This window comes from Triturus cristatus, chromosome 10 (assembly GCF_964204655.1).
Source record: "Triturus cristatus chromosome 10, aTriCri1.1, whole genome shotgun sequence".
Taxonomy (NCBI): Eukaryota; Metazoa; Chordata; class Amphibia; order Caudata; family Salamandridae; genus Triturus; species Triturus cristatus.
The window spans coordinates 580,091,433-580,103,056 of NC_140593.1; the positions used below are offsets into that span (position 1 = coordinate 580,091,433).

The 11,624-nt window shown below is 46.1% G+C and overlaps 1 protein-coding gene across 1 annotated transcript; it reads left to right on the top strand.

Moving 5' to 3' along the window:
• The first annotated feature begins 8,839 nt into the window (after positions 1–8,839).
• LOC146789759 (uncharacterized) lies at positions 8,840–10,544 on the top strand. Its single transcript, XM_085631193.1, has 2 exons — positions 8,840–9,272; positions 9,581–10,544. Exons 1-2 carry the CDS (start codon positions 8,840–8,842, stop codon positions 10,393–10,395), a joined length of 1,248 nt encoding a protein of 415 aa, XP_085487319.1. The 3' UTR covers positions 10,396–10,544.
• Positions 10,545–11,624: the final 1,080 nt, after the last annotated feature.

Genomic DNA, 11,624 nt, shown 5'->3' on the forward strand with positions numbered 1-11,624 from the left:
ACGGGTGTACATACACGGGGGGGTAGGACACGTACACGGCTGTACATACACGGGGGTTCGACACGTACACAGGTGTACATACACGGAGGGGTACGACACGTACACGGGTGTACATACACGGAGGGGTACGACACGTACACGGGTGTACATACACGGGGGTACGACACGTACATGGGTGTACATACACGGAGGGGTACGACACGTACAGGGGTGTACATACACAGGGGGTACGACACGTACAGGGGTGTACATACACGGGGGTACGACACGTACAGGGGTGTACATACACGGAGGGGTACGACACGTACACGGGTGTACATACACGGGGGGTAGGACACGTACACGGGTGTACATACACGGGGGTAGGACACGTACACGGGTGTACATACACGGGGGTTCGACACGTACACGGGTGTACATACAGGGGGGGGTAGGACACGTACACGGGTGTACATACACGGGTGTTCGACACGTACACGGGTGTACATACACGGAGGGGTACGACACGTACACGGGTGTACATACACGGGGGTACGACACGTACAGGGGTGTACATATACGGAGGGGTACGACACGTACAGGGGTGTACATACACGGGGGTACGACACGTACACGGGTGTACATACACGGGGGTACGACACGTACAGGGGTGTACATACACGGGGGGTACGACACGTACAGGGGTGTACATACAGGGGGGGGTAGGACATGTACACGGGTGTACATACACTCGGGGTACGACACGTACAGGGGTGTACATACACGGGGGCTACGACACATACAGGGGTGTACATACACGGGGGTACGACACGTACAGGGGTGTACATACACGGGGGTACGACACGTACAGGGGTGTACATACACAGAGGGGTACGACACGTACACGGGTGTACATACACGGGGGGTACGACACGTACAGGGGTTTACATACACGGGGGTACGACACATACATGGGTGTACATACACGGGTGGGGGTACGACTCTAATGTACACAGGTGTACATACACGGGGGGTAGGACACGTACACGGGTGTACATACACGGGGGTTCGTCACGTACGTACGAGGGCTGGGGGGGGTCAGCGCGTACGTATGGGGGCTGGGGGGTCGGCGCGTACGTACGGGGGCGGGGGGGGCGGCGCGTACGTACGGGGGCTGGGGGGGGTCGGCGCATATGCGGACGCATGTCTCCATGGTTGTTATGGGTGTTCGGTGCGGACGGTGTTTTTTCCATACGGTTGTAACTTCTGACGCACGGGATGGATCGTGATTCCACGGTCGGACTTCACTGTTCACATTTGTACGGTGATTCGTCCGAGGACGTGTCGGACACTTTTTCCGCCCGAGGACGTGTGGGGAATGATTCCCAATGCGATTCGTATGGTCTTTTTCCCATGCGATTCGTAATTGGCAGTTTGTACGGCACTTGTACGATTCGTACGGTAAAAAGACCGGATACGAGTCGTACGGGGAATTTTTTTGCCGGATCGTAATTGGCACCCTAGAGTCTCTAGACTCTCTAAACATGCCTCCATTGCCACTAACAACGAGAATCCAGTGACCAAACATGTACTATCCATGTTAAAGTGCCATATCATAAAGTGCCATATCATAAAGGAGAGGACAGACTAAAGGAGAAGGACACATTATAAGATGACTTTAGAGAGCAGAGTCAAAATACATTGCCCTGATAGTCTCAAATTTCTTAAGTCCCCCTAGTCGCAAAGCATTGGTTCGTTCACTTCTCTTAACCTGACCCATTTTCCGAACCCATTCAATTTTACACGGAATTAAATCTGTTCGCCATCTTTGGAAACACATTCTTAACTAAATTGACAGACACCTGATCTGCACCTGAGACAAACTATGTCATAAATACCTATTAACAGATAATATAAAAAAAATTACAATTTGATTTATGTATCATCCTTTCTTTTTTTAAATAATTATATACATTTCAAAATCTTTTGTAACAATATGACATAGTTATATACCTTATTAATCATTTCTTTGACTTTCAAAACAATTTAATTAACATGCCAAAAGTTTTGTAAAATTGCTTTTTTTATCTTATTAGGTAGATGTAATATTCTCAATGTTTGTAAAAACTTAGCACTAGAATGGCACACCGCTCTCATACAAAGCAACCATAAATGGAAACCTTCTGAACTTTGGATTCCCTGATACTGCAAATGTCAACAAATAAAAACATTACTTTCATATTTCAGTCTTGTAACTTCTAATGGTTACTGTCTATTAACCCTTTCACAACTGTTTGGATGTAGCCCAAAATGCATGCCTTTGTGTAAATAATCGCGACGTAATCGCGATGATCGTGATGAATTCGCGAAAAAAACTGGAAGTCGGAAAACCTACTTCTCTTAATACTTTTATATTTCTATCACTATGCTACACTTTCTTTGAACAGCCTCACTAGGGAATCTTACCTACCTTTTAAAACAATGAACCTAAACCTTTCCAATTTATAAAAATGAATACCTGTTTCTTTAACACCCTTCCCCCAATATACCTCTGAAGATTCTCCATAGAAAACCACAAGAACCAGTAGGTCACAAGTTCAGAACACATTCCAGAAGGACCGTACTAGTTACAAAATGAAATACAGCAGGTATGGAATGATTACTGCGCATACCGTAAAGCATGTCCTACTCTCTATTACATTTTTTCTATTTACCAGAGCCAATGAAACATCTACTTACTAATCATTTCCAAATGCAACCTACTTTTATTCACTTGCATATTCCCTTCATCCAATCAAATTTGGAGTTTTTTGCCAACCACCAGCACAGATGGATTTTCACTGTCTTTCATAGTACCAAATGTGATATTCAGCTGCAGACCTAAAGAAGCTGCAAAAACAAAGGTATTGACAGAGACTTGGGTTTGCCAAATGTGGAGATTAGTTGGTTTGGCCAGAGAGGGTTAAAGTTTCATCAGCTGCTGGCTTTGGGTAAAACCATTGTTGATTTCCAAAACTCCTCACCTCATGATTGTGCACTGTGGTGCACATTGACTGGGGTAGGGCTGGAAATTCTAATGAAGGATACCTTTGCAGAAGTAATGTGGCATTTCCCTCACACTATCTTGGTGTACTCTAATATATGCCAAAGACAGAAATGAAAGTGGTCAAATCAATTCTTCCCACAGATTAACAAAGCCAGGAAACATGTTAATAAAACAGTTTCTGCTTCCCTCGGAGACCATACCATGGGCACTATCTACAACAACTATTTGCATTTTCAAATGCATGGAATATATAGACGTGGTGGATGTTCACTTTACAGACGACTGGAAGAGGGTGCTTCTAGGCAATCTGAAACGTTGCCTACAGTCTTATATGTAGCTGTCTTATACACACTCTCAACACAAAGGCTCTTGTCAGAGCCACCCTAGAGCCCAAAAGGTTGTTAATTTTCTTGTTAAATAATTTTTGTTTTAGCATTTTTGAAAATCGTGGCGACATCATGATGATCTCGATCACGTCATGAAATTGCAAAACAAATGCAAACATTCAACAACCACTACCACATTGTGGTAAATAAAATACATTACCGGGACTTAATTTGATACGGAAACATAATAAAATAGCTCAGTAAAATGAGAGGCAGAATCCGTGGTATTAGAGGTTCGGAATGGGCTTTATTCCAATGAACGATTATAATCGGTTGCTCCAAGTTCCATCACCACGGAGGTTCAGGAAGTGAAGTACATACTTTATTGACAAGAAATGACTTTTATAGTACATACATTACAATGAAGCGAATACAGTAGGCGTAACAATTGATAAGGAAAATGACGATTCATATGCGTAAACGAAAATGGGTGTAATAAGGAGTAAAAAGGAACATAATTGGTTATGATGTCATATATAGGTGGATCTATAAGATAATACTTGGCATAGATGCGCGCGCAGCAGCATGACGTGTGATTGACGTGCAACTAGGGGGTGAAGGGGACTTGACATTTAGCTCTACATGTGGAGACGAAAAGTCTGGGGGGTCAAGTCAACCTAATCCCAAATCATATCTAACATCCTATGTTTAAAGAACTATGTTATCCACAAAAGAAGGACTCTCGGACAGAATCTATTCTATACTGACTGTGCGTGCGTGTACAAGCGTCTAAGTGTCTACACTAACTGCGAGGGGGTAGGAATATTCCATGGTAACAGGACTATGAATTACTTGCATAAAGACAGAGAAGCCGAGCCATTGCTCGGTAGCTGGAAGGAATGTTTACTTAAACTACTAGACAGGAATGCATCGGCTGAGGGGGAAACAGATAACTCGAAGGTGAAATACAGTTCTTGGCAGAGAATAGGCTGATGTCAGGCTTCGTGAGCCGCGCAGAGAATGAGACAAAGTTCATGGTCACAGATGCAGGCTCAGACTGGAGCTTTCAGAGGCAGAAGGCAAGAAGAGTTCGATGACAGAATCAGGGCCTACTTGCCTGGACTGTAAAATGGCATAGGTGAACCATATAAAGCCGGTGGCTTTTCATACTTAGGAATGGAATATCCGGCCTATTCATGGCGGATCTGACAGAGGACATGTTGACGGTGGACGCACATGTGTTTGCGTCTTCATAACTGGAACTGGAGGGAACATACATGTACTTGTAACATGCACATAGAACCGTTGGGGTCCAAGATAGGGGACATAACTGACCAGAAAAATCCATATTTCCACATTCCCTCCTTGTCCCCTACTTGCCCGTTAAGAGATATCAATCTTCATCAATCCATTGATCTGTTCATATAACATAATTTGTTCTTCTTTCTTCTTCCGTGACGAATGAGATCTTGGTGGTGGAATACACGATGTGGCACACAGACCACAGATCGCTGGTCCACATTGTAGACATAGACAGCAACTGAATAGTATGAGAAGGCCAATACCTAGGAATGATAGAACTCTCCATCCCCAGGCTGATATCACACTCCAAAACCAACCGGACCAAGTCCAAGTGCCTGGGTTCTGGTGTATCTGGCTTACAATCTTATGAAGGCGAGTTATAGCTTTATATACAGATGGCGAATTTTCTGGTATGAAAATGCAACAGCTTGATCCGATGACCCTACAAGCTCCGCCCCTATCAGCCAGGATGACGTCAAGGACAAGACGATTTTGAAGCACAACAATCCGCATAGCAGACTGCTCTTCTGTTAAATTGCCTAAAGCGGAAATAGTTTCATTCACTACGGCTTCAAGGGTTCTAGTTAATCTACGTATCAGCTTACTATTAGTAACAGTACCTATATAGGGAAAGATGCCTTTATTGAAATCTGTGTATTTTTCCCATGCTGTTTCAGTGTAATCGACAATTGGGAGATCTCTCCGCTCTCTGTTGTGTACTAAATGAATATTTCTATAATAATCAGGAGGAGCTAGGAAAACAGGTGGCAAAAGGAATGCAATGTAGCAGGTACCATCCCAATCTAGAGGTAGACGCATATATGCAGTCTGACCACATATAAAGTAGGAGTGGCGATAAGCTCTAAATGAGGATTTGCCTTGATCACTGAATTCTACTATAGTAGTGCATTTACTATGGCCCATATGTATGGAACCAACTTTTCTTACACACAATTCACCTTTCGCTGGGAATACTGACATGGTTGGTAAAACTAGTTCAACTTCGGATTCGACATTTAGAACCATGAGATTAGGAGTAAAGTTACCTAATCCATATACTTCATTTTCTAGATCAGTTCCTGTTCCTTTGGGGCGACCCTCCTTGTCAGGGTAACAGATTTTGAATAAAACTAGGTTCAGATTTCCCCATACCCACTGGTCTTGGTAAACGGCTGTATCTGAGTCTATGGAATTGATTAAACTGAACCATGCTCCACAGGAGCCATTATGTGTAAACGGATGTGGAAAGAAAGGCAGGACTCCTTCATAATTCTGATAGGGAGGGAGCCGGCCACACACCCAACAATTAGTTGCATTACTAGTCTGATGGGAATGATGTAACATACTAATGAAAGTGTTATTGCGCAGCGCAAGTCTATAAGACAATTCATGTGGCGGTAGGTCACTAAAAGAATGTTCAGCAGTAACATTGTAAACATGTCTAGAAATAGGATAATATATGTGCAACAATATACTTGCAGTAATTATTAAAAGACTTGAGAAAAACAAAATTAATAATGTCACTATGCAGTGACTACGCAGTGATTTACAGTACGCCTGTCGTTTCAACATTTTCCGGGTGTTTTCTCTATTCAGGTCCAAGGGATACATGTCAGAGACAATTCAACCGCTTCACCTTGGAGAGGACTTAAACAATCAAATTGCTCGACTGATTGGGCCTAAGCTTTAGTTTATAGTGTTCAGAGTCACTTTTTTCCACAAAAGGAAGTTTTGAGTCAATGGGTGAAGACACACAAGGTGAGGTATTCACATCTGATTTTAGTCCATGAAATTTCTTGATATGACTTGAATGAATCCATCCCTTTCTGCCTTCGATCTTCACGGCTGTCCTTGTGGTCAGCAGGACCAACTTGGGTGTCTTCCACCTGGGCTCCAGCTGAGTCTTTCGGTCGAAATTCCTCACAAGGACGAGGTCCCCCGGAATTACGTCATGGGGTTTCACCTCAGTGTTGTCGGGAAAGGCTGCAGCTACCTGTGAACGACAAGATTGTAGTGCAGACATCAAGGAAGCCAAGTAATCTGTCAGCATATTACAGTCAATATCAGTTATTTTGCGTGGTATAGGCGTCCCCCACATATTTGGTGGTCTGCCGAAGATCACCTCATACGGGGATAGCCCTGTTCGAGAGTGTGCTACCATTCTTGTGAAAAAGAGTGCAACTGGTAGTGCTACTACCCAGTCGACACCTTTCTCCCTGCATATTTTGGACAATCTAATTTTCAGGGTCTGATTATGTCTTTCTACGAGACCTGCGGCTTCGGGGTGTCGGACACAGTGGAATTTCCACTGATAACCTAACAAAAGTGAAACATGTTTCATTAATTCGGATGAGAACGGCTGGCCGTTATCTGAGTGAACAACACGTGGTAAACCGTAGCGTGGGAAGAATTCTCGAACTAACTGTTTGGCAGTAGTCGGGGCAGTGTAATTTGAAACCGGGTATGCCTCCGTCCAACGGGAAAGAGCACAGACAACTACGAGAACATATTTGAATCCTCGACATCGTTCCATCTGGATATAATCCATCTGGAGGACTTCAAAAGGGTGATTAGGAGGATGAAATCCACCTTGTTCTACGGGAACGCTTTTTCCTGGGTTGAACTGGCAACAGATCATACAGGTACGGACCTTTTGTTTGGCTGCTGCTCGTAAATGTTTATTGAACCAAATGTGTTGAATGCTGTCTAGCATAGCTTTTTCTCCTAGATGTGCTGGACTATGTATAGTGTTAACTATAACTTGGACCATTGAATCAGGAAGGAACCACACAGACTTTTCCTTCATCATCCATCCTTGGTCCGTTTGGATCCCTCCTAATTCAGTCCATTTCTTTATTTCGTCTGGTGTAGCATGTGTCTGTATGTCAATTACGTCAAGGGTAGGATCTTTAACTGTCATACAATGTGTCGGCATCGGGACTATTGTCTTTGTCATGTCGGAGGTTTGAGCTTGAGCAGTCTGTTTAGCTGTTCTATCGGCTAGATCATTGCCTTGAGAAATGACATCAGTAATCTTCGTATGAGCTTTACATTTCATAATTGATATTGCAGTGGGTAGATGTATTGCATCTAATAGGGCATGAATGAGGGGTCCGTGCTGAATGTGGGCACCGTGGGAAGTTAAATAACCTCTCTCTCGCCACAGCACGCCGAAGTCATGTACAACTCCGAATGCATAACGTGAATCAGTGTATATGTTGACTTTTTTACTTGTGGCTTGAATACAGGCTTGTGTCAAAGCAATAAGCTCTGCGGCTTGAGCTGACAAAGTATTTATACGATTAGTTTCAATGACTTCAGTATCTGTTGTGACTGCGTAAGCAGCCACCAACTCTCCTGTATTTGTTCTCATACATGAACCATCTACATATAATGTCAGGTCTGGATCTGACAATGGGACATCGGTTAAGTCTTGTCTGGGTTTCGTCGTGATTGTAATAACATCAATACAGTCATGGGCTAGTGGGTCTGTTCCGGTTACTGGCAAAAGTGTGGCAGGATTCAATGTGTTACAGCGTCTGATTTCTATGTGTGGCTGAAACAATGTAAGTTCGTACCCTGTAAGTCGCGCTATAGTCAAGTGTTGTGTTTGCGTTCTATTTACAAGAACCTCTACTGCATGTGGTACTTGAACTGTCAATGGATGTCCTAACACTATGGCATCGCTTTGTCTGATTGCTAAAGCTGTCGCTGCTACTGATTTCAGGCACGCAGGCAAAGCCTGAGCTACGGGATCTAATGTACTAGAAAAATAAGCACATGGTTTGTGTGCTCCTGCTTGTTCCTGTGTGAGTACTGACAAGGCAGTACCTTCGCGTTCTGTAACAAAGGGGCATATGTATCAAACTCCCCTTTAGCGAATCTCAAATTGCGAGAATTTGCGATTCGCAAAATCAGATTCGCTAAACGGGATGTATAAAATAAATCGCTAATCATTTGCGATTCCTTAAAAATCGCAAATAATTCGCAGAATCCCGTATTGCGATTTCTTAATAGCGAAATTCGCTAAATAAGAAATCGCAAAAACGGGAATCTGCAAGCCTGGTGCAGGCTGATGACATCACAAACAGGAAACTGTAGTGATTGCCTGCACCTGCTCACCTGAGCCACACCCAGAGGCTGCTTGTGGAGTGTGAGGAGGCTTTCCTGGAGACAGCAACCAGCAATGGATCCCAAACAAAACCAGCAGGGCAAAGATGCAGAAAAAAGAAAGAGAAAACACAAGTTTTCAGAAAAGGAGCAGGAGGTCCTCATTGAGGAGATGGTCTGCAGCCATGAGCTCCTGTTTGGGAAGAAGGCACTCAAAGTCCCAGAGGCCAGGAAGAGGAAAATCTGGCTGGAAATACAGAGCAAGGTGAATGCTGTTGGAGTCACCACACGCACCATCGAGGAGCTGCGCAAGCGGTGGTATGATATGCGCCAGAGGTCCAAGGAGAGGGTGGCAGCCAGACTCAAGGATGCCAGTCAGACTGGAGGAGGACCATCCACTGCAGAGCAGCCAACCCCCCATGAGGAGCTTGTGGAGTCAACCCTCCTGCCTGAGAGCGTTGGTGGTGTGGCTGCAATCGACAGCTCCGACCCCTCATCCAGCAGACAAGGTAAGATGCATGCCAAATCACCCTGCACTCCTCCCCATCCCTTGCACACTCCCCCAAATGCGCATAGTTAACTCCCAACATGCCAATCCAGCCCAGGTCTTACAGCACACCCAGCAATGCATCATGGTACTCGTAGTACTGTGTCTGACTGTGTGTCCATGACACCATCACAAGTAAATGCAACATATGTGTTTTGGGGATCATTGAATAGAAATGTGTCAGAGATTAGCCGTCAAAGATTTGTAACTTTATTGAGTGCCACATGCAGACAGTAACACAAACTCATATAGTCCCCTTTACATCCACAGCACACGCCATGCCACAAGAAGACAGCGCTGAGGGAGAGGAGCCTGCAGACCCTGCGGACTCCAGCGATGAGACAGAGCAGCAGCCAATTCAGCGCAGGAAGCGCGCACATGTGCCCCCACTGCCTCCATTTGAGGATGAAGTCCCAGCAACAGGCGATGACACCGACAGGAGAGAGGGGAGTCAGGGTGTGACAGACATGCCCCGTCATGACGCACCAACACCAAGGCAAAGGGAACAGGCCATTTCCAGGTCAAGGCCCAGGAGCAGCACTGCAACAGAAGGAGAAGGCACCGTGTTCTCCGGCTTGGAACAGTGCATGTTGCAGGAACAGCGCCTGCAAAGCAAGGCAATGCGGTCAATGAGTCGCCAGCTAGGCCGCCTACATCAGGACAATCGCAGCATGGTAGCGGCAATACGAGAGCTCTGTGCCACTTTGAGGGACACCCAAGCTGCCAATGACAGGGCTGGACGACGTGCCAATGCACGGCTACACAATTACACCAAGGCAGTCAACCGCCTCTGCACCACCACCAGCGCACTCACACGCAGAAGCGTAACCATGCAGGTGGACATGGCACATTGCTGCCAGGACATAGCGCGAGGGCTGGCGCAGGTGACCACTGCTGTGGAACAGCTGCAGACAGCCAATGCAGGTGGCAGCGCACTAATGGCCTCTGCTGAGAGTGAGGACACATCGAGTCGCAGCAGCATCACTCCAACCTTGCCAGGTGAAAGACGCCGCAGTGGCAGACAGGTAGCAGGCCAAGGGCGCACCATGGGGGTCAACCACCCTGGACGGCACCGACGGAGGTGATCATCTGCGGGGACACTGACTGCAACACGGGTGCATTAACCCGCAAAAGGCTGTTTGCCCTATTTCTTGTGCCTTCTCTGCACTGTGTGTACAACATGTGCTGGGGACAATTACAATTTCTTTCATGTTAAGTGTGATTAAACACTTGACACATCATCAGGCTTTGTAGTCTCATTTCCTCAACACTCACCTAAAAGTAGTTTTGTGTGATCTCAGTCCGTCTCTGGCGTCCAGCAGCTGCCCCAACTCCTGGTGCTGGTCTGGCAGGGGGAGCAGGGCGCTCGTCATCCGATGTGTCTGTATCGCTCACATCAATTGTGGTGCCTTTCCTCATTGCCATGTTGTGTAGCATTGCACAGCTTGCCACGATTTTACAGCAGGTCTCAGGGCTGTATTGCAGTGCGCCTCCACTCTTATGCAGGCACCGGAAGCGGCTCTTCAGGATTCCGAAGGTTCGCTCAATGACACAGCGTGTAGATCTGTGTGCCCTGTTGTAGCTCCTCTCACTTGCATTTGCAGGATCCAGGTATGGGGTCAGGATGAAGTCGCGCACTGCATAGGCACTGTCACCTGCATGGAATAAAACACAATAGGTGAGTCAATGTCCCCCCCCTCAAGTGATGTAGTGGATGTATTGATGTGTGCAATGTATTTACCGAGCAGGTACCCCTCCCCAAACTCTCCAGCACTCAGACGTCTGTGTATTCCACTGTGTCGGAAGATGAAGGAGTCATGTGTACTGCCGGGGTATTTGGCTACGATGTCGGTGATGTGATACTTAGCGTTGCACACAATCTGTATGTTGAGGGAATGGTAGCATTTCCGATTCCTGTAGACATATTCAGTTTCTGCTGGGGGTGTGATGGCCACATGGGTCCCGTCAATGCAGCCGATGACGTGGGGGAAACGTGCAATCTGGTAGAAGTCCAGTATCGTTTGTTGTAATGCCTGTTGGGTGGTGGGGAAGTAAATGTGATGTGGGAGCCTCAGTAGCATTGCATCTAGGAAGGCATGGAAGAAGCGCGAAAGTGCACTCTGTGACACACCACCAACCTCCGCTATGACCCGTTGAAAACTCCCTGACGCGAGGAGGTGCAGGGAGCACAGGACCTGCACATGTGTGGGAATTGTTTGTGTCCTGCGAGTAGGGTGCTCCAAGTGGGGTTTCAGCTCCTCAATCAGGTCCATTATGGTCTGTGGGTGCAGTCTGTACTTGTCATAGATCTCCT

Coding starts and splice junctions, on each gene's coding strand:
- LOC146789759 (XM_085631193.1), top strand. CDS start 8,840: ATGGATCCCAAACAAAACCAGCAGGGCAAAGATGCAGAAAAAAGAAAG. Junction 9,273..9,580: donor CCCCTCATCCAGCAGACAAG/GTAAGATGCATG, acceptor TTACATCCACAG/CACACGCCATGCCACAAGAA.